This window comes from Saccostrea cucullata, unplaced genomic scaffold, assembly GCF_032062105.1.
Source record: "Saccostrea cucullata isolate Sc308-1 unplaced genomic scaffold, CSIRO_AGI_Scuc_v1 ctg1720, whole genome shotgun sequence".
NCBI classification, from domain to species: Eukaryota; Metazoa; Mollusca; class Bivalvia; order Ostreida; family Ostreidae; genus Saccostrea; species Saccostrea cuccullata.
In genome coordinates this window covers 49,837-75,021 of record NW_026938718.1, presented here as the reverse complement: position 1 = coordinate 75,021, position 25,185 = coordinate 49,837, and the positions used below count along the sequence as shown (strand labels likewise).

At 30.9% G+C, this 25,185-nt stretch overlaps 1 protein-coding gene across 1 annotated transcript; it reads left to right on the top strand.

Annotated features, from left to right (window-relative positions):
* Positions 1 to 215: 215 nt before the first annotated feature.
* On the top strand, positions 216 to 25,185 carry LOC134251076 (lectin BRA-2-like). The gene is made up of 7 exons (XM_062733442.1): positions 216 to 399; positions 5,310 to 5,369; positions 9,527 to 9,589; positions 9,745 to 9,807; positions 24,102 to 24,181; positions 24,281 to 24,356; positions 24,855 to 25,185. Exons 1-7 carry the CDS (start codon positions 216 to 218, stop codon positions 25,085 to 25,087), a joined length of 759 nt encoding a protein of 252 aa, XP_062589426.1. The 3' UTR covers positions 25,088 to 25,185.

Sequence of the window (25,185 nt, the reverse complement as noted above, 5' to 3'; positions counted from 1 at the left end):
TAATCTAAAAGAAATGCGTTTGTCTGTAAATCTTCTGGAACCTCCCACCAAACCGTCATCCTCTTTCCAGCGTTAAAGATTGGGAATTCAATTTATTTCTTTATTATTTAATGCCTTTGTCTATTTGACGTCTAAAATTCCAGTTTTTTCCTCTTAATTAAAATAAAAGGAAGATTTAAATTTTCATCTTTAAATATTGAATTATCTTGAAGAATATGGGAGAAGAAACAGCGAGACACGATTATCGAGAGGAGGAGAAACAACCGAGAGATTTAGCTCGCTCTGTAACCTTGTGCATATTTCTCAAAAAGATTTCATACACACTCCTTGTCATTGCTCTTATCTTGGGATTGGTCGCTTTGACAACGTTGTTTATACTTGAGAAGAACAAAGTCGAAGGTAAGCTACTGATGATTATAGATATGTTTTTTCCTTGTAACCTTTTGATTACTTTCGTAAAATTAGTGTACTGAAACTAGGTCAAAAAATTCAATTTCCAGTTATTTAAGGGATGTTTTTAAGTTTAGTGTGAGTGAGTGATGTATGAATCACTCTGACTTGTCACGTAGGCATATATTATGAAGAGCGCAAGCGCTTCATGAAAAATATGCTTATCTGCAAGTCTGCATAATTTACAATAAACTTAAAAACATTTCTTATATTTACAATTTATATGTTTAGAAGCAACAGAAATAATTTTTAAAGAGTTTTTTACACAAGCGTATTCACTATAATGCATGAAAACGTTGTGTTTTAATTTTACTCAAAATAGATTTTCATTACCTTAAAGTTAATTTTCCAAAGGTGCAAAGGTTGTTAAACATCAGCATTTAATCAAAACTATCGCCATTAAAATATCATTTTTTTCCAAACTTTCTTTTAACTTATTTTGCCTTTTGCTTGCATAAGTCTGAAATATTAAGGCTAGTCCTTGCACCTCAATCGACTTAAGAGTATTAGTTCTTACACACTATTGGCATGATTATGGGGTAGCTTTTCATAATCCCGAGAGATACAAGGGTTTAGACCTCGCACACTACTCGACGGATTAAAAATGCAAAAAGCTATGTTATAGTTGTTACTTATTTTCCCATTGATAAGGGTTAATAGAGAGATTTTGGTAAGCATTTGAATAGTTTCTTAAAGTTATATATGTAGTTAAATATGTAGTGAAAATATAACCTAGTAATTATGACGTCGTTATTGTGAGGTCACACAGTATTATGCATTGGCGCAGGTAAATGTCAATTTGGCACCGAAAGAAAAGAATTCAGCATATCTACATTGGAATGAAATAGACTGCTATTTCAAGTTGAAAAGTCGAACTGGCATTAAGTATTAGTTAACATAATTTTACAAAATACAAACACAGACTCTTCTGTCAGGAATACACCTTGAAGAGAACATCATAATTCATGTACAAATGGAAACTTTTCAATATTTCAATTTTAATAACGTTAATACATTAATTTCACTTGTATCAAGCAATTTCATTGGCTGAATCATTCAGAGGAACAAATGGTATTTTGTATAACATAACTTGCCGACGTCAAAATGAGTTACATCAAAAAGGTATCATACCGCTTGAAGTTACTTTTAAAATAATTGTCTCATTGTCAACACTGAAGTTAAATTATAAGGAATGAAGTTAATTTAAATTTATGTCATACAATATAACATAACGGGACAGTTTACGCTTTCCGCTTCGCGGTTCATAAAGCATAAACTGCCCCAAGTTATGTTATATCGTATAACAAAAGTTGAAATAAGCTTCATTCCTTAAAGAAAATAGTGAACAATGTTGAATTGGGTAGATTTATTGTGACATACTTAGAATAATATGTTTATAATTATTACAAAGACAGGGTTTTATCCTTAGAAAATACCTGAAATTCATATAGTTTTCTTGCCGCAAGTAAAAATTCTTTTGAGTTTTTTTAATTGAAGTTACAATGACGTAACATCAGGAATTGCTTCTAATAGAAAATAATACACTTAATCCGTTTACAGCTTACATTACAGCACATTCTTGATAATAAACATGTTATGGTTGGTATGAAAATAAATGATTTTTTCTAACCAGTAATGTTGTAACAAAAAGAAGTATTATTACTAGGTAAATACACATTGACAGAATACTATATTCCGGAATAACTTCAATTTTCCTCTCGTTCCCTTGTAACAGAAAAAAATAACTTCAACAGAGTTTATTCTAGAAAAAAATGCAAAATATTATCGAATCTCTTTGATATTTTACAGGATCGTTCTATTACATCATATTTATACATAATATGTTTGTTGACAGCTCCTGTTAAGACAAGAGATACCCACATCTCTTGAAAAAAAAGTCCTTTAAGATGTCCCATTCAATGAAAATTAAGTGTAACGCGTTTTCCATGGTAAAGAAAAGAAAATCTTATCGGTAAAATTTACAAATTTGAATTGACATACAATGAGTACTTTTAAATAAAAACTTGTTCCAAAAAGATCATAAAAATTGTCCAGGCGCTAAAGGCCCTTTCACAATTGGCCCACGAGCACTTTACAACACTTTGCGATCGGAAAATTTTAGCTTCGCACGAGCTCTCGCATACGTTGCACGATGTCTCGCATTCATTGCATGTGTTTAAGTGGTCGCATCAAGTCTCTTCAAAATAGTCAACATGCACACTATTCAGACGCAACCAAATGCTATCCAAATTATCGCAATTCAACGCACGAAAGTTAGTGCGAACGTCTTACAACGTTTTATATACTCGTAAGAGTTATGTACGATTTTTAAAGATCGTAAGATGAATAGCAACTGTCTTTGCGTGTGTTTTGCGACCGTGAGACTGTTGCACAACAAGTCTCATGTAATCTTGCAACGTTTTATTATCATTGCTAGATTTATCACCTTCAATTGCCATTCTTTGTAACAGGTACAGTTATATACCATGTATAATTATAAGCATCTTAACTGTGTCAACTGAAGAGCTTCGGAAACGGGTGGTATATATACCCGGCCCTCTGACTCGCACGAACATTCGTACTATGGAATGCATAAGTGCACGAGCACCGCACGTCCAATCATATTGTCGCACGTTCAATCTTCCGATTACCTGATCAGTCGTGCAATCCTATCGCATTATCTTACAACACTTGCTTTCATTCTATAACAGTCGCATGTAGACGCAAGATGTATCGCAAGATTTTATGCACACAGTCGCTTTAAATCGTGCGCATTTCGTACGAACACTTTTTACATATGCGATTATTTTGGCAACACTTTACGATTCTAGACAAAATTATTCGGTTGCACGAATATTTTGTCGCTTCTGCTCGTGCGCCAATTGTGAAAGGGTCTTAAGGTATAAATCAAACATAATCCGTGTCTTGCAAATATGTCCCGATGCGTATATGACGCCATGTCAAATATATTTTAGTTAATAGCTTATTTATTCATTCCGAATTAAAGAAGCAATATTTATTAAAATTTATCTCAGTGGAAATTACTGAGAAATTACTTTTGATACATATAGGTTTCATCAGATCTTACCGGTTAAAAAGAAAATTACTAAAGAATCGAAATGTGTTGCGGAAATGTCCCCAGCTACTTAAATGACGGCTAACGTTATAAGAATGCACGATTTGGGACATACGTCAATGTGCATTTCTTATTAATTTATTTACGTTTGTTGTACCCTTCAATGTTAATCTTTAGTAATCACCTCTACTTAGATTGCTTTTTCTTTGGATTTTTTTTTAAATATCACCTATCATCGCAATAAAACGATTACACTGTACCGCATGAAATATAGCTATAATTTTAAATCCATGCAAATGCAGAATTTTCTTTCATATGCAAGAGAAAACAATGATACAAAGATACAACATAATTTGTTTTGATGATCTGCTTTATCGAATTAGTATATTTACCCAAGGTTCTGTCAATAAATTACTTTTATATGAATATTGCATGTATTTGAGTGTTACATTGAAAATTTTCACCCCAAGAAAACCATTGTCAACCGAGGCGCAGCGGAGGTTGACAATGGTTTTCGATTTGAAACATTCTTATGGTCACTTCTGAGTCCACACCTGTTTAAGAAATTAAAAAAATATATTGAGTCTCTGTCAGTGGGCCAGGGGCGCCATATGTATTACACCTTTCAAATTCTTTAGCTCTGACCACAGCAAGTGTATAGCATTAACACACTCAAGTGATACATGTATCATGCGAAATTCATCTTAACAATGATTATAAACTTACATGTACTTTGTTAATTAGTTTATCCCTATTCAGACAAAAATAAACATGAATCCCGTAAATTAAGATTTTTTAACACATAACATAAATTTGAAGACGTCTGATAATGTTTTAACCAGCCTTATAGAAGGGGGGAGGGCAAACTATTTCTTAAATCGCAAAATATCTATATGTTTTTGCAAACTGTTTTTTTTTTCTTTTCATTTTTCATACGATGTATCTCAGAAAGTAAGAAATAATTGTACTGAAGTTAATACATTTCATTTGCTAAAAATTCGGCTGGTGGTTTTGTATCCAGCTTGTAAGCTGATCACTATTTATAAAATTTATCGGATTATCATCTTTACGTGTTCAGTAGATTTTACGATTTTAATATTTATCTCCATATTTTACATAATACAGATTTCCAGTGTTAGTCTAAGTGCATAATCCTTATCTGAACCAATGATTCGCCTAGTAATTCCCGGTATCAGAGAGCAGAATTAATTTGCCAGTCCGATACGGAAAATATATGTTTCATCAGAACTGTGACACACCGTGTTACACGGTGCACAGAAACGCTGACTTCAAGGAGGCAGACATGGTTCGAGGTCAACGCTAAAGGGTTACTTTCGGTCCACGGGGCCCCGTGTTTTGTAAGGAAAACTCGTGGCCTGTACTGTAATAATGAAATGAACACTTGCAGATAAGAGCAACCTAACAACTAGATTAGATACCCCATTTCAAATAATATGCTTTACTTTCAAGTACCTAGCACTGAAATTAATACTACATGAATATCATAAACGATATTTGCTTAATAAATACATTATATTATAAACGATATTGGCTAAATAAATACATTAAGAATTAAACGCATCAATAGTCAAACAAGATATTTAAACAGAAATACTTCTTCTATAGTCCTTGTAAAGTAGCTTTAAAAATTAGTTTCGAAACATTTGAACAGAGATACTATCTGAGACATTTTTTATCCGTTAAATGCACCTCTTTGAATTTCTACTTTGAAATGTTCGTTTTCATTTATATTTTTTTAACACAATCTTTTCTTCAAAATTAGATCAACAGCATTCCTTACAACATCAACTAAATTTCCAAGAAAAGGAGAAAAAATGGACTGGTATGTACTTTAAAAAAAGAATAGTCGAGTAAATATACACAAATAAAGTCATGAAAAGTGAGAAGATGATTACAATTACATAAAACACGCCTTTGCATTGCACATTTACGGCAAAATGATTAAAAAATCTTAGAAAATTAATTTCCGATGAAAACCCCCTCACTGCTCAATGGCCCTAAGTTTTCTAGTAAATGTTTAAAATTTAAAGCCCATCGTCTCTATATGGTGACCTTTCTAGAATATCCACGGAGTTTGCCGAATTTCACACATAATCAATCCTTGACAATTTAGAATAGGAGAACCCATACGAACGTCAATAAAATTTTAAACATTTTTTTTTAACTCAAACCACTTCCTCTGACAAAATTCTGAAAAAATTAAGCGTAAAAAAATCATCTACTTCATATAAAGGTATCAAAACAATGCAGATAATAATGAGAATACATTCGCATCTTTCCTCGTACGATCTCATCGAATGATTTTTTTAAAAATTTTCTTTGAGGTTATGTACTTTCCTATACTGTCTATAAAACTTTTGATGATTTTGAGAAAATGGAAGCTGTAGCTGATTAATAATAGAAAATTGAAAATATGTCGAAAGTTATAAATAAATCTTATAAAAACAATGGGTTTATTAACGCCTTTGTGTGCAGCAGAACCCTCAAGTTACAAAGGGAAGTCAAGTGTTGTTTCCTGTGTATCTTCTGTGACAAGAAAATATCAATGAGTAAAAAAAATGCATCAACATGTCATTAAAATACAAGCATGAAAAATTGGCATAAATATGACTTATGTTAGTCATTTAAGATAGAGACCTATAGCAATCAGGTGATTGATAGAATTCGCTTTTCAGCATGTGCTGCTTTTTTTTCCCGGATTCCGCAACGCCGCCAAAGAAGGATGTGGAGTTAACGAACAGTATTTCAGGGGGGACCTATGTCGTTCTACGTCAAAGCAGCGTTATGTGACGTCACAATAGCGACGTTTGTTTTTACCTGTTGAATTTTGCAACTGTGATATAGGCATAACATTGTAAATAACGTACACAATTTACAAAAAGAAAATTTATTTATCAGAAATAACAGTTTTACTTGATTGATAAAGTTTGTTAATATTAGAATTCTCTTCTTTTGGTTGATAATTCATAGCAATTTCTGTTGTGAAGAAATACCTCGATGAATATAATATGAAATTCTGATATATGTGCAAAAAGATAAGATATAATTCAGCAAAGAAAGCGGCTTAAATAAGGATAATATGTTTAACTTTATGTTTACCATTAAATGTATTTTCTGTATAAAACTAAATAAAATTAAGAAATGTACTTGTACCTATATTTGCTTATTGATTTATAGTACATGTAGATTTTATTGTATAAAGTCATTCCTAGGTTCTGATGGGTGTTAGTTGTTGACGGGGAAATGGGGGGAGGGGGGGGCAGAATGATTGAAGAAAAGAAATAATCTGTCTAAATTATTTCTAATCAAAACAAAATACTCTGTTTTGGCAAAATAGTTTTATATTCAGATGTTTGTCAGTGCTTATACTTACTTTGTCTTGGTGCAGAAAGGTCAATATATAGGACACAAGAGTACGAAAATTAAAGAAAACTTCATATTACTCGTTTATTTTATCACGAGGGTATACTTTTTTCTTTGTTGAAATAAAGAGACGAATCATTTCTTTAAAAAATATGAATTACAACATTTTCACACAAAGACTTTTTAAGATATTACCTGTTATGCATGTCAGAATTGTAAAAAATACGACAAGAAAAACGGGGTGATACCCACATTGTGCTCCATTATAATTTTTCATGCGAGATGAGTTACAATGAATTTGCCTTCATTTTAAAGATACAAGTCATATAAATTATATACCTGTTGATTTTGAATGTGATTTGACATTTTGGGTTCTTTTTAGCGCATATTTAGGGTAGAACAATAATGTCTGAAAATAATCTATTTTTAGCATTTCAATCTGTTTTTGCACGTGTTCCTGTGTAAAAATAAGCATATTAAGGTATTGTTTTTAATATCTAAAAATTAAGAGCAAGTGGTCAGGAAAGAAATGTAAAAGTTTTGAAAAATTCACACAAAGACTTTTCGGACATACGTCCCCCCTTAATACCGAAGTCCGTAAAACAAAACAAAATAGGAGCAAAGCAAACACGAACCTGCTAAACATCAGAGTTGGGATCAGGTGCCATGGAGGAGTGAGCATCCCGTGCTGACCAGTCACACAGAATTCTGTATAATTTTATCTATGTCTGACATAGATTGAAAGTAAACTATCTCCCCGAATACGAATTTGAACAACTATGCCACTAATATTTACGAAAATTGCATATAAATATATCTTTGTGCTCTTGTTTTTTTTGTTTTTTGTTTTCTCATGTCGGACCTTCGCATCAAGTACATCTTATGGTAAATATTGTTTTGATGGTTTTAAAATATAGATTCAACTTCCATTATCTGTTTGAATATCAAACAAACGTTGATAACAACAATTACTGATATTTTATGATAATAAGACATTCGTACACGCTGTCGTTTTCACTCATTTTTCAAAATAAAGCGTGACCTTTGAATACTAAGCTTTTCTACTGTCAAACTTTTTTTTAAAAACATTGTAAACTACTCCCGAAATGATGTGTATCAAATTTATTATGTTTTTTTTAAAATCAATCATACCTTATTAAATATTGTTTGTTGAAATTTGGCAAAAAGTACATTAATTGTTATAATTTTTTGTTGGCTAATACGGTACCCATTTTTGATGCCCATCAAATAATTTTTATCATTGAAATCCACCAGCGCATTTGTCTATAAAACAGACATTGGTTGCTGTAAATGTCACATCTTTCAGTGAATATTTCTTTGAAACTATTATCCAAGTTTTACAGCAGCTTTAACGAAGCTTTTATTTTCACTCTAGCTTTTATTTTCACTATATTTTATTTATTCTTAACCATTCATTTATAATACAGGGTTTTTCCAGCCTGTCACAATGAAACTATGTGAAGAAAAGTGGTCACATAAACTGTTATCAGGCATGATTTAAAAGAAAAGATATCTGATGTTTATAAACACATAAAAAAAAAAAGTTGTGTAATACAGCAAAACTCGTTTAGTACGAACACGGATATTACGAATTTACGAATATAGCGAAGTCAATTTTGATCCCCAAGTACATAAATTTGATTTATTTCTTATACAGTTATAAAAAATTACAGATATAGCGATTTAATTTTATAGGTCCCAGTGACTTTGTTAAAAACCAGTTTTGCTGTATAGTGATTTAAAGGAATTAATAACTATTTTTGAACAGTTGTTTAATAGTAAACATGTTATTATAGAAAAAAATCTTCAACGGCAATGAAAATTGTGCAACATTTAAATTTAAATTTATGAATAAAGTTTTCTCCACTTGTAATTGAACAAATGTGGTATCTTAAGAATTTATTTAATTCTTACATGGATAACTTATTTTAAATACCAGATTTATAATTATCAGCAATAAATCACAAAGAAAATTTGACACTTAATCTCGATGTGAATGCCCTTATTTTAGTACATACATGTATATATATTTCATCATATAAACATTTACATTTAGCTAGCTCCATTTCAAAACGTATAAAATCGTTGAGAATAAATTAGATATTTAATGAATTGAAAACAATTTATTTACTTTCTTTATTTTGCCAATTTTCAAAATTACAATTTCAAAGAGTAAAGAAATTTTTTTAAAATAATCTAGTTGAACAATAAAAGGACAGTACATGTTCCGTCATGTACTTAGTAATCGAAGATGGTTATATCTTGAAAACCATGGATTTTCAAGGGGGTTATATCCTCCCACATTTTTTTTGACAAAGTAAAGTCAATGAAAAGTAGGGCTTACCTTTTTTGTTGGATTGTGATTGGATTGTTTTCATCTTCTTTGTCAATCACTAAAAGACACCTTCCTTGAGTCCCCAAACCAGCTTTAGAGTTCTACATTATGTATACTGAATACTGCATTGAACATATATTTGACAGTGCTTCCCTTTTCTAAGTAAATTGTAGTCTATATATTTTTAAATCAAATTGTAAACCCCTTATTATTCTCTAATCAAGACCACACTCTCTTCTTGGTTAATTTTCTTTTTTCAGAACAACAATTATCTCTACGGTTGCAAGTGAGCAATTTACAAGAAAAATACGACAACATCTCAGGTATATATTATCTAAAGACATGAGAGAGGGGGAGAGTGAGAGATTTAAATTTTGTTCTTAAAATTTCAGCGTAGCAACTAATACATGATTAATGAAAAAAATCGTTTGAACAGACCATGAAATCACATCAGCTGAATTTGTTTTTTTCATAATAGAAGAAAATCAAGTCCTCAAAGAAGAATTATCTGGCTTACAAGAAAAACTTGGAAACTTAACTGGTAGGTTATTGTATTTAAATATATATTTTTTTATTTTATTTTCTTATAATGTCCAGGAACATTTCAAACATTAGCTATTAATATTTTCACATATGGAGAAACGCAGAACATTTCATTTAGGAGATGATTACGTAGTCGTTAATACATGCAACTAATAATCATAATTATTGTACTATTTTTAAAAAAAATCTTCATAACTTATTCAACAATGATCTTTCTTGAAATAAAGAAGAAAGGGTGAGTACACTTTTAAAGATATGATAGTTTGTTCCCAGTATTTTGCGCAAAAAAGGATTCGTTCTTCATTTACATCGTTTTATACTTATTAAACAATGCCTTCATAGCAGGCTTTGGTACAATGTACATGTATATAATATTACATGAAAGTACATGTATAAAATAATGCCAAGAGACACAAGCTTTTGAGACGAGACTAACAGTTTTGTCACAATTCTGTTGTTATTCATTTGTATAACCAGTTTTCAAAGACATTGTTTACATTTGGATGCAACTTGTCCATTGATCACATTTGCGCAGAATATGTATTTTGATTTAAACTTAAACATATACAGGGAAAATGTTGGAGAAATTACAGCTCATATCTATTTTTTTTTTTTAATAAAAAAGTCCCTTTGACAATATTACATGTAGACACACTTTGTCTTAACTTGAAGAAATATGCGTGATAAAGATATCAAGGATTAAATATTACAGACAGACGGACGTACAGACGGATTGACATACCGATTACTATATACCCCCCTCTCCCGCTTTTCAAGCGGGGGTATTATAAAATCCAAGGGAATGCTTTAACTGAAATGTAAGCTTTATTCTGATTCAAAATGTATATCTGAGCTAAGAACATTGTCCGTATTATGTACATGTAACATGAATAATCCGAAACAAGTACACAGTACTAAGGATGGAATGAAATCCATGTGAATAAATCCTGAGGAATGTATACAATTCAAATCTATCGCAGCTCATTGCAACCGAAAAAAAATTGTATTGAGTAACGCAGAGTAGGTTATTCTTGTCCCCAAAGAAAGTGTGCTACATGCCTACTGAGGTTTATGTCTGCTTGACTTGTGTTAACGTAAACTAGAATGTTAAGATTTGTTCTTTTCAGTCCATCTCTCATCAGAGGGCGTTTTTATGCTCCGCACTAAAACCTTTGTTATCGCCTAAATTACAAGAATCTTGTAAAACGAAAATATATTATAGGTTCTCAAGAACTTGTTAGTTTTCTAAAAAAATAAAATTAGAAATATTATTCTTTATTATATCTTCATCTGTACCGATTGCTTTTTTTAGTGTTTCTTATATATTTCCATTTCTAATTTTTTTTCTCTGAGATAACTGTTTGAAAGTTGGGGGAATTTATTTCTTGATAATTCTGCCGGAATGTAAATTAGGCAGGTCGATAGGTCAGCAGCCAAGGAGGCCTAATACGCATGCACATCTCGTGCGCATCTGTCTCTGTGTCTGACGCTAAGTAAGCCAAATACGCATGAAAATCTCGTGCGGCTGCCTTCGTGTTTGACGTCAGTGTTCGAGGACTATTGATTGGCATGGAAGTCCTCGTGTAATTTAAATCTATTAGTCTACATCTTTAATGTCTAAGTCTACAATTTTATTTCACAATGAAATGGAAATATAAGGAATCACTGTCTAGTTTTGAGAGTATGCCAGGGACATCAACAATAGTGGGAAACATGGGATAATTTTAGCATAACGGGCTTCGCCCCTTATGCAAATTATCCCATGTTTCCCACTATTGTTGATGCCCAGGCATACTCTCAAAACTAGACAGTGATTCCTTAAATATAAAAGGACATGCTAACTGGATTAATTATCGAAAGAATATACACAAACCTATCTGAAACAAAAAAGTAGTCTGTTAAGAGGCGAATTTCAAAACTATTTAAATCTGGCACCAGGTCGATTCAAATCCCAGGCAATAAAAAAAGTACCGACGGTGTGAACAGTCAGCACTTACATCAATTGAGCTAATCTGACTATAAGAATAAATGGTGTGAATGCGAACCATATTTTCAAAGTCAGGTTTCCTTTTTTAAAATTATCTTGGTGAATTTCGATCGTAGAGTAGGGATGCCCCTTAATATTTATATCTAAAACTTACATCCAACCAACCAAAATCTCATGATTTCATAAGGTCTTCAAAGCCAAAATTCATGATGAACTTAGCACATTAACGGACAAAATGCTGTTCGGCCAACGTTTAAGATGCAATGAAAAAACTTTACAAAACTTTACTTTAAGAAAACAATTAAAAAACTTTTAGTGTTAAATACCAATTGGAAAAATAGACATTTATACAGTAATATTTCCATTTCTAATTTTTTTTTCTCTGTGATAACTCTTTGAAAGTTGTTGGAGTTTATTTCTTGATAATTCTGCCGGAATCTAAATTAGGCAGGTCGATAGGTCAGGAGCTAAGGAGGCCTAATACGCATGCAAATTCCGTGCGCATCTGTCTCTGTGTCTGACGCTAAGGAGGCCAAATATGCATGTAAATCTCGTGCGGCTGCCTATGTGTTTGACGTCAATGGGCGAGGACTACTGCAATTGACTTGGAAGTCCTCGTGTAATTATAGTCTATGTCTACATTTTTAAAGTCTAATTCTACAATTTTATTTCACAATGAAATGGAAATATAAGGAATCACTGTCTAGTTTTGAGAGTATGCCAGGGACATCAACAATAGTGGGAAACATGGGATAATTTTAGCATAACGGGCTTCGCCCGTTATGCAAATTATCCCATGTTTCCCACTATTGTTGATGCCCTGGCATACTCTCAAAACTAGACAGTGATTCCTTAAGAAAACAAGTTATAAACATTGATTTCTAAATGTCACTTTTTCCGGAAATCATCTCTTATAGGTCGGTTCTTTTGAAATTTTGAATACATCCTTTATTTGAAATAAAAGCTATCCCAGTTCTTCAAGCACATTTTCTATATCGAATGAAGTTTCGCTTTAGATTTTCAAGCTCAAAAGGAAACATTATATTTTTCGTCATTTCGTAAACAAAGGAGTGCATTCCAATCAAGGACCCATTAAATGAGAGAACCTTATGAGAAAAAAATATTCTGAATTGATAATTTTTTTTGCCTATAGAGCAGCAACTATAGGTAACATTTTCCACTGTGTCTGTCTGTCTGTCTAGCTGTCTGACCGTCTGTTACGACCTACATCTCGTGAATTATTAACGTCGTGGATTTTATATTTTGATTGTGCATTGTTTGGCAACGTAGTTTTTGTAAATTACTTTCAAATTGATAACGTACCTCGAGGCTTTTGACCTTGACCTTTGATCTACTTTCAAAGATGACTGTAGTGCCGATATACATTTGATATTAAAAATGTGAATCTTTGCTATTTAATGGGTACATGGTTTATTATGAGACAATATCAAACATACAAGCCCTGCAATCTGTTTGAACTTGACCTCCGACCTACTTTGCAAAATTTTTGGTAAATTAGCATTTATATCTATTTATGAGCTCATGATACTCTATTTTGAGACCGAATGATATTCATTGATTACAAACATTTATTAAATACTATGGAAATACATTTGGATCGATATTCTGCAGTGGATCGTATAAACTGCAATATATGGAGACAAAAATCTCTTCTGTGGGATTGTTAGAAATATGTCTGAATAAAATGATCAACGTTATTTCTAATTTAAATACTCATTTGACGTTTAGGGTGTAACATTTTTTTCTCCAATTCTATAGCAGTATATACTTTTGTTGGATGATATTTTTTTCTATGCAGAAAATGCATGAACTATTATGCTAATAGTAAATTTAAAAAAAATGGCCACTGTAAGATTTATTTACATCTTTTATGACGTACAAAGCAGGTGAAACATTCCGATTTTCTAAAACATGCTTTCCTAAGAACATTCCGTTTTTTTAAACATACTTTTCAATGACAATTCCAGTTCTTAAATATCCGTGTTTTTTTTTCTTTATAAAATGCATTGAACAGAAATTTGCAATATTTGATATTCATGTAATATGGATCCTATAAAAATTAGCAAAAAATACACCATTTTACCATTTGTCACGAATTAAAATAATGTTGACTAATAAACTTCAATTGTAAGTTAGAACTATGGGTACTGTAAGCAATTAGCTTACAAAACGATTCCACCTATCCCAAATATATTTGGAATCGTAAAATACACCTTTTGCTTTGCAGTCCCCGAAAAGTGTCAAAGTAAAATAAGAGTTGTACAGTGAATCTACGTACACATAATGAAGAATCGGTGAAAGCATCAATCAATTAAATTCAGAGAAATAAAAAAAAGTCGCAGATAAGAGACAGATCCCCTCAATATTAATAAAAGAATTGCAGTCTCCATTTTTTTGCTAAGATGGTAAACTCAAAATATGTCTCCTGTTAAAATTTAAAAAAAGAAGTGCATAATGGCTTTATCTAGCAAAAATTTTATGAAATCATGTACTTATTAGATATCAAATTTAAGTGGAAAAATAATAAGAAAAAGCGAGTTAATGCACCAACCTTATATATTGGGGCAAATATATTAATTTAAGGTAGGACCAAATAGATGGGCAAATTTTTCCTCAAAATCAATTTTTCTGAAACTTTGATATTTTGTTCTTGGATACAAAATCTCTCTTTATATATAAAATGAAAGAAATTCAACCGCACATTTTTTGCCCACATAGTCTGAAATATGGCCTATTAGACCCCTGTAAGAAGACTGTGAAATCGGACATTCGATTTGAGAATGAGTCTTGTTTTCGAATTTTCTATTGATCTATTGCAAATTTGTGTTATACTTTTAATAATATCTTTTTTGTTACATTAAATTAGTGAGTCACATTTATACTGGAAAATTTGGATAAAATATTAAGTAAAATAAAACATACATTGTGTCAGAAACTGAAAATTCACATGTAAATATCCGACAGTTTAAGTTTTCTTAAGGTCAGACGACACGTTCCTCGATATTATATAATTTTTCTTAAGAATTTGTCATTGAAATATAGGTACTTAATAAAGTTTCCTCACAAAAAACTAGGGTACCTTACCAGGCATTTCGCCAAGATACCATAGAGTCATATTTCTTATATAACCTTTAAGTAAATGTTCAAAATGGCCTATTACACAATTTTTGGTGTACTTATAATTAAAAACATTTTGAAAACAATGGAAAAACTAGGAGAAAATGAAAAATATGAACACTTTTTGATAAAATACCCAGAGATACTAGATATGCATTTAAGGAACGTGTCGTCTGACCTTAAGAGAAAATGTATAATTCAATTTTTACAAAAAAATCAACAGATTGATTCAAATGGGTCTTAGAATAAAATGTGTAAAAATAAAGAAAATTAAACGGGTGGTTTAAAGGTACTTAGACACAGATTTGAAGTTAATATTTTCTCATTTTTTCTGCATAATATCACAAATTATATATTTTAATAGCATTTCACACAAAAATTAAATAAAAATCTTATTTCATTTAAAAGTTATTAAAACTTTAAATTTTTTGGCGGGTTTGATTGACACATCCTTGCACTTTCACAAATTTTAACTTTATTCTTAATCCTTAGGAAAAGTGGCAATTTTGATGTGTTTTAATGAGAAATATTAAAACTTTTATCAAGAAAAATAATTTTATTCAGGGTAGAAATGTTAGAAAGCAAAACATCTTCACAAGTATCGTCATTCCGAACTAAGAGATGCGTACAGAGTTTAGCAAATCGAGCACACTCGTGTTATGTACACAGTTTTTGTAAACAGGGCTCGAGTTCTGTTATTGTTTATATTTAGAATTCACCGGGTGCGTTCAATCGTCACAGTCTGCTTACCAAAACTGCACGGACTGACAATGTATTGTGTTTTTGTTTTGCTTTCGAGCTTGTCTATTCTGAATTTTCTGGATTATAGTATTAATATTTTTCATTTATACAAAACGAGATTGCCACTATTCCTAAGGATTAAGAATAAAATTATTTTTGTGAGAGTGCAAGGATATGTCAATCAAACCCGCCGAAAAATTTGAAATTTCAATATCTTTTAAACGAAATAAGATTTTTAATTAATTTTTGTTTGAAATGCTATTAAAATATATAAGTCGTAATATTATAGAGAAAATATAAACTTCAAATCTGTGTCCAAGTACCTTTAAGATATTTTGGTGATTAAAAAAATTCAAAGGCAAAAAAAAAAAACTAAAAGATTCAGTAGATGACGTCACAATATTTGACCTTTCACCTCTTGATATGACCTTGGTCTTTGTAGTACATAAAGAATGGAGACTCCTTATATATGTGTCCAAAGATCACCCCTCTACTATTTATTGAACAAAAGTTGCACCGCATTTTATAACAGACTGTTACATGCTTGTTTATTGCACTATAATAGCATAAACTCATTCCAAAATGTAAGCTCCCAAGTGTCCAGTATATAGGATACTCTGATTTTTTTTACAAAATTTAAGGCAAATATGCCAAAACGTATCATATTTCTTTAAGGGATCGTTCATTTGTGTTAATATAGTAATATTATTCTTTTTTCCTCCAGTACTTCTTAAGAAATACGTTAAAATAGAATCCACGGGTGTTTTGTCCTACCTTAAACTGCAATTAATAAGTTTTTTGTGACTTTCCTTAATTATACTGTAATTTTCTGAATAGCTTTAATCTTTTAAAACATGGTCATCTTCAGGGAATGCAGCCGTGGAAACAAACTAATTTACATATATCAAAACTTTTTTTTAATCAAGGAGTTTGTCCTCTACAGTCCCTGAAACGTTCTACTTTCCTACCTTAACGGTGAACAAACGCTGAACGAACGGTGAACGAACGCAGAGCGAACGGTGAGTGAACGATGTTCGAACGCTGAACACAACTTGGTGAACGATGTATGAACGGTAAACGGTGAGTGAAAGCAGAAAACGAACGGAGCTTGAACGCGAAAGCAAAGTGAAAAGTAAACGAACGGTGAACGCAAGATGAACGATTTATTCGGAATGCCTCCGATCTTTTCCTTGCATTGAAATTATTCTATTATTCTATAATTCTAATTGCAGGTGCTAAAATATAAATAAACAATAGATAAATAAATAAATGACTAATGAAAAAACATTTCTTTCTGCACATACCTATGTGTTAAATCGATATTTCAATACATGTAACATGATTTCAATTGCCGTAAATTGTGTATTTGTTACCGAACGCGTGTAGTTTAAATATAAAATTAATCTACTTATATAGTAAATATGCTTATTCCTTTTGCTAATAAAATAATGTGGACTTTAGAAGATATAATTACTACTTATATAATGAATTAGTTACATTGTACCCGGTTGAAACAACCATACATTTAATTCCGTGCCAAGGCGATTCTGAGTAAATTAACGGATTTTTTAAAATTCACAATTGTTTGTTGAGAAACTGCATAAAAACACTCGTATTTTAAAATTCTAATGCAAAATATTCTATATTTGTGTGTAATTTTTATTCTATTAAGATGATTATTTTAGCTAACTTCTACATGTATCTGTAGATATTTGCCGGCCGTGATTATACTCTGACAAGATGATGGAAAAAGACATTTAAATTATTTGCAATATATGAAATTTTCAAAAATAAATAAGTACATTTAATATGGTGTCATAGTTTTTATGGAACAGAGAAATGTACGAGAGAAAGAGAGAGAGAGAGAGAGAGAGAGAGAGAGAGAGAGAGGGAGAGAGAGAGAGATCCCCTCTATTCTAATTTATCTGTTGTATTAAATAAAAATTCTTCTTATTTTTTCTTAAATATTTCAAGCACACTAAAGGCTTTAAGAACCCCTGTCCGTATGAAAATCCCCTGTCTATCTCTGAATCCTACAGCATTTTCACAGTAATCTACGGTATATCTACAGTATGGTACGGTCTGCTCTGTATTTACAGTAAATCTCTGTATGCCATTGTATGTATCCCCAGCATGCCACAGTTACATACAGTAGGCCCCGGTACGCTTCCTACAGAAAACTACGGTAACCCCCGGTATATACCACAGTAGGCCTCTGTATATGTTTATTACTTTAGTTATTTACCTGAGAAAAAATTTAACAAATTACAAACACAAAGTATTTTTTTTTATTTGTTAAGAGATTTAATGAGTACTGTCATAACTCTAAAATATAAATAAATCATTGCTTCAAAAAAATATTTATCTATTTATTTTTTTAATCAATTATTTTCTTTGAATTAATTTATTAGTTAATTTATTTACACAATGCGAAATAGTTAATTTATTTCTTTGAATTAATTTATTAGTTAATTTATTTACACAATGCGAAAGACACCTTTAAGCAATCGCTTAATGATGACTTAATGATGCTTAAAGAATTTAACTCCATCAAGTCACCATTAAGCTGCAACTTACAGGTGTTTTATCTCCAAATTTCATTAAGCTACCATTAAGCCACCTTTAAGCCGGGCTTAATGGTGACTTAATGGTCAAACCTCATTAAACTTTTACGTATCTTATATCGAATCTTTGATCTAACTTTTTAAGTTATTTCAATGTCATTTACGCAAAATCTATTCTTTTGTGATCTAAAATTTTGTCTCGATCGTCATTTTATATATAACATTTCTGTCAACAGGCAAAATCTCGGGCACTGCGAATAAAGTTAGCTAATAGCCATAGGGGCTCGCTCCCAGTTTCTTATAATTTTCTTTAATCGTTTACGGTATCAATAAAAAAAAAACTTTTATCTTATTACCGCATACGATGTTTTTAAAGAAAATAAATAATTATAACATACGTTGTTTTTATTATTTGTGTATATGATTTTTCTTTTCAGAAATTGATAATGATATTATTACACGCCGGGGGCAACACCCTGTGAAATTTCTTAATTTCTCACTACCGAAAATCAATCTGTTCTTAAAATTATCTTTTATCCATGAACACTAAATATATATAATTACTTAAAAGAGAGAGAGAGATGGCATTTTTATTTCATGTGTTAAAAGCAACATATTCCGCTATAGAATTCCCAGGAATATAAAGTCATGTTCTCATTAAAAAAATAATTCGTTATTTTTTCTTATATAATGATGCGGTAAGTATCTGTCAAAATCTAGTCGGTCTTCAATGATTGTTGTTTCAAAATCGAGTTTCAGAAAAACAGCCGATCAGATTAAACATGACATTCGACCAGATTTATACACATTGAGAAACGGGGTAAGATTAACAGTGTACAGTATTCCGACTGGTTAGACAATAGAACTTAATTAGGTGTCCACCGTCCCTGGTCAACTTACAGGAAACTATACATACACAACGTACAGATTTTGATGATCAATTATTTTTACAAAATTTGAATATAACGCAAGCATATAACAAATTAGAAATTATGATTCCTTGTAAAAGGACAGATATTTTGATACCCATTATGATACAAAAAGAATTTTTGTTGAATATGATATTCCAAAAAAAAGTTTTTGTGAACATAACCAGGTAACTCGTAAACGAGGATTGTCACTTGGCCTAAATTTTAGACACAATAACCGTTAATATTCGCAGAATATTTTTTTTAATCATCTGTCTTTCCCAAGGAAAGATTTTTTTTTGTGTTTTATCTATAATCAATTTAATTTTAATCATCATTTAATGCTTACATGTATAAATCTTCGAATAAAAGAGCGAAGAATTCATTACAATTTAAAAGCCGAACTCAACGGTTTAGAAATATTAATATGAAATAACCCTTTTGAAAGATCCATAAATAAAACTGTTTATAGTTTGATTTATATAACAATTCAAGACTTTGGAAACGTTCAACAAAATAAATACTTTTATAAGTCCAAAACAAACTTTGTGCAAAATAAATGTTTAATATTTTCCATTCAATATCAAGAGCGGTGTTAGCCTAATGGTTAAGATGAATGCCACCAAAAGATTAGAAAAAAAAAAGAAGATGAATGCCACCTAATCGAAAGATCATGAGTTCGCGCCACGTATGTGGTTTTTTTTTTTTTTTTTAATTTTGAATTTCGTTCTTTTCCTTTTTTACCAAATCAAGATATGTGTGAACTCGACATTTATAATTTGTGATGACATATCACTATAATAATAATTTTTCATCCATATAAACAGAACTGTCAACTGCGTAATGGTGGCTTAATGGTGCCCTAATGGTAGCTTAACGGTAGCTTAATGGAGTTGGGACATTAAGCACCCGTAATTCTACCTTAATGGTAGCTTAATGGTGACTTAATGGCGGTCTAAAAGCTACCATTAAGGACCTGTAAGCCACCATTAAGCTACATTTAAGCACCCATAGAGGACTTTGAGATGGCTTAATGGTAACTTAATGGTGGTGTAAATGTTACTTAAAGGTGCTTAATGGTGACTTAAAGACAACAATTAAAATACCATTTAGGACCTATAAGCCACCATTAAACCGGACTTAAAGAGTGTGTTTCATCTTGTGTTATTTACTTTTTTATTTTGTGAAAACCTGTTTAATCCATAAAATACTTGGAGTGACGTTGTAACTTTTGTTTACAAAAGAAGGAAAAACCAGCAGGGGTAATGCTGCATTTTGGAAAATTCTACTTTTAAGAATTGAATGATTTTCTTTGAAAAAATAAATAAAAATAATTAACTGCATGAAATTAATCAATGTAAAATGTAATCAGTCTATTTGTTGACGATTGCAGAGCTGCATATTGGACATGGCACAAAATAAACAAGGTAAAGTGGTCAGTGAAAATAAGATAAAATAAATGTCTTTAAAAATACAAAATAAATAAATAAACTAATAATTTATCTTATTTATTTATTCTGTTTATAAGTATATCTACAAAGACATAAATAAATAAATAACATAAATGAATAAATAATTTATTTATTTTTGTAATTGACAAGACAACAAAGTTATCACTTATCTATATCCCCCAAAATCAGATTTTTTTAAAGTTTTATTTTATATGGTTTATTTTTTTTTTAATCTTAAACTTTGCAACAAAGTAATTTTTAAACATATTAAAACGACTTTCAATTATTTTGCGTCCATGTTGGATATCAAAATAATCTTCACATTATGCACAAGTTTAATTTGTCAATTGCAATTTCATATTTTACTTTATTTTGATTGAAAAAAAAAGATTTTTAAAACCCTAACACGATTATGAAAGAACTTCAAAGCCATTGATTGTTTACCAGTGACACGGGGTACACAGTAATGACACCTATTGTCTTTTTTCACTGACCATTATACCTTGTTTATTTTGTGGCAGAGAGCGACCGTGTACACTCTGCAGCTGTTTGAAATAACAGTTTCTCCTTGTATGAGAACCGAATTTTGTCAATCAAAACAAAATAAAAGTATCAAAAAAGCTATTGACGGGTTAAGATTGTGCATAATGACACAAGTATTTTCATATCCATCACGGAGGTAAAATAATTTAAAGTAGTTTAAATATACTTCAAAAAAAATTTGAGACACATTTTAGAGTCAAATTGTTTACATTAAATACATTTGTAAGCCAATAAATCCAACTTTCGGGATTATAATTAATTAATTTGTTTGTATTTTCAATATTAAAAATAAGTATTTTGATTTTTTTTACAATGACTACATACGTGCAATTAATCAGTTTTATTTATTTATTTATTAGCATTTAAAAAAAATTGATTATTGAATTTATTTTAAAAACTTTTTTTTCTAAAAAAAAGCATTACCATTGCTATGTTGGTGTGTGTGTGTGTGTGTGGTTGTGTGTGTGTTTTTTTTTTAAGATTGTGCATAATAAAAAGATTATTTTAATATCCATCACGGAATTAAAATAATTATAAGTAGATTAAATATGCTTCAAAAAGACTATGAGACACATTTTAGCTTAAAATTGTTTAAAAAAGATTAGCCAAATAAATCCAACTTTCGGGTGTACAGTTAAATTTTTTGCATATTCAATTTAAAAATAAGGAAAAATATAAAAGAAAATGAATCAATTTTAGAAACTAAAAAAAAGTCATTTCAAGTATTATATGGATTAAACAGGTGTTTGCAAAACAAATAATAATAAAGAAATAAATCTATTAATTAATTAAAATATAATTAAACAATTTATGAAAAAAATGATAGAGAGATATTTTTTGAAACAATGGTTTATCAATTTTTCAGAGTTATTATAGAGTTATAAAGGTACTAAAAAATCCTCCTTACAAATCAAAAAAATCTGTACAGTGCTCTGAGTGTGAGTATACTTCTTCTTTTTGCTTCAATGAACATGTAGAGGGGCGTACTGTGGCATATATTGGAGTTTACCGTGGTTGTCGGTAGGAAACAGTAGCCATACAGTTACACACTGTAGGCGTACTAGGGCCTACTGTATGTAACTGTGGCATGCTGGGGATACATACAGTGGCATACAGAGATTTACTCTATATACAGAGCTGGCATACCGTACAATACTGTAGATATACCGTAGAGTACTGTGAAAATGCTGTAGGATACAGAGAAAGACAGGGGATGTTCATACGGACAGGGGTTTTAAAAGCCTGTAGTGGCAGTTAAAGTAATCAAATTTTATTAGATTAACAAATCCATTTGAAAGTTATCATCTGACTTTATTTTCCATCTTTAACTTCACACGGTTCACAAGAAGTCCAAGTGCTTGTCCTGTCAATCAAAATCATTCGACACAGTGAAGGTTTGGCAATCTCTTTTCACCGAACATGCCGAAGGAAAAGAGTAACATTGTATTTCCAGGAAGTTTTAATATATTTCCCTATCATTTCTATGATTTTTGCATTCCTGTAGAAAAAAATAACGGGATCATATACTTGAAAGGATTAAGTTTGAAATTGAATTAGAAACATATTTCCAGCCAACTTAAAATACTACTGTCGGTGCATGTATATTTTGAAATACTATTGTTTAATGACTGTTTAATGTTCGTTTTAAGACTGATTTTCTTGTGTTACAATACACATTAAATATCAATTAAAATATACTGGATATACTAACTAAGAATTTGATTTCGGGAGAAAAGATGCCCGGGTGAGGGGTGGGGGTTGGGGGGGGGGGGGCTATTAAATATACTGAATGGCAAGCAAATATTTAGGTACGGTGAATGAAGGAATTTTCCTTCTCTAATAACAGACCTAACGTAATGTACAAAAAATCCTAATGTATTACATTTTAAACAGTTTTTTTTTCTAAAATTTAGAATCACGCTATTAATTTAATAAGCTCTAGAGATATTTAATTAACAGAATATCTGCAGTTTTGTTCATAATTGTCAGACCTACGTCTAGTTCTAATATGTTTTCGTGCATTTTTTTTAAATACATACAATTTTTTTTAAATAGAGACTTGTTATTATCCATCCCTTAATGATTTGTCGTCTTTCACATTACAACAAAATGTCGCCGTGCGTGAAGCATTTGTACATTGCCCTTATTTAAATTTAATATTTTAGCACCGCTCTACATACATGTAGCTACTTAATGTATTATTTTCCAGGGAAATTTCATGGATAAAGTAACAGCTAAGTTATAAAAATAAAAATATAAATATTGTTGATAATTTTTGCAATGAAAAAGATTTTCTTCAAACACTATATCTTAGTTATTTAATTAAAAAACGTGTAAATCCTTACAATCAAAAAGATAAGTTCCTTCACTTCGGAGTTCCGAATGACCATGAAAACTGAACGTTAAGTGAACGGTAACGCAAGGTGAACGCAAAGTAAACGGAACGAAGAGCGAACGGTGAACGTTTTGTGAACGGTGAACGCGAGCGCACGGTGAACGCAAAACTGTGAACGGAGAGCGAACGATAAACGTACGCTGAACGAACTGTAAACGAACGGCAAGCGAACGGAAAATGGAAAAGTAGAACGTTCAAGGGACTGTATCTGTTGATACATGTATTTTCTAATGTTAATTTGTCAGGTTCACATATCTTTCAATAATACCAGCTTTTCCGTGATTTTACAATTTAGATAGAAAATAATCTGTTAATTGTCAGAATAAATTTTAATGCAAAAGCATACATTGTACGCGGGTTAAATAAGATTATATTATTAATTAATAAAAATCAATTATAGTATTTATTTACATTTATAGTCTAGCATTTTTTGTTAATAACACCTTGTAATAACACACCTAACGGGGGCATTTTAGTTCAAATATACTGATTATTAATTGCATCTTTAAAAAATAATTTGTCGAGACTAACAAAATGCAATGTTCTATTTTTGTACACTGAATAGGTTGCCCCGATTATTGGTTTCCTCTAGAAAATAACTGCTATTTATTTTCTAATGCCACTGCAACATTTAGTGAAGCACAAGTGAGTAAAATAAAACTAATATTTAAAAATCATTTGAAATCTTGTATTACATTCTATATTGATTCGATGGTTAACACAGTTTCAAATGTTTATTCAAAGCATGTTTGTGCTAGAGACAGCGCTTACATCCTTGAAGATTTAAGCCCAGAGGAAAAGTCTTTTACAAAGTCGAGAGGTCAGCATTTCTCTCTCTAATTCTTTATAACACTACGTTATCTTTACACCATGAATTATCTGACTTAAGGACAGATGATTAAACAAAATTTCATCAAAACTACAAATAAGAAATTAAGTCTAATGAATAAAAGTGAAGTGTAATGATTTTACCGCTTCGATATTTATTTTTTCTTTCGAAGTGTTAAATTATTTGGATTTTAAGTGACAAAATATTACAACGATTAAAAAGGATGGTATCAGAAAAGTAGTACAATGTTAAAAATCTTAGAAAGTTTATAATTTAATTAAATTTGAATGGAAAATCTTCTGAAAATCGTTTATTACCAAACATGTAAAATTTTCTATTGATACTTGTACCAATCCAGTCATCCATATTTTTGTTAATATCATCTGTCCCGAAGAGAAAAGTAAATGTACATCATCGAAAGCAATGGAATTAAGTTATACATAACAGAAAAGAAGAATTAAAATTCCTTATAATTTGTTTGGCTTTTAGTTTTTACCTTCATGTGGATTGGCGTGACAGATAATCTGAAAGAAGGAGTCTATGTCTATGAGTCTACGGGATCCAGAGTGACCAATGGCGATTGGGTCAAAGGTCAACCACAAGGAGGAAGAAATGAAAACTGTGCAGTAGCTTTGAAAGATAGCAATTGGCAGTGGCATGATTATCCATGTAGTCATAAGTTTGATTATGTCTGCAAGAAAAGTAAAGAAGGATTAGTGTAATTGCTGACAAATCTGTAAACAAACTAAGGAATGTTAATTTTGATGTCATCATGACATAATGAATTTCTTTTCTCCATATTATCCTTATCAAAAACATG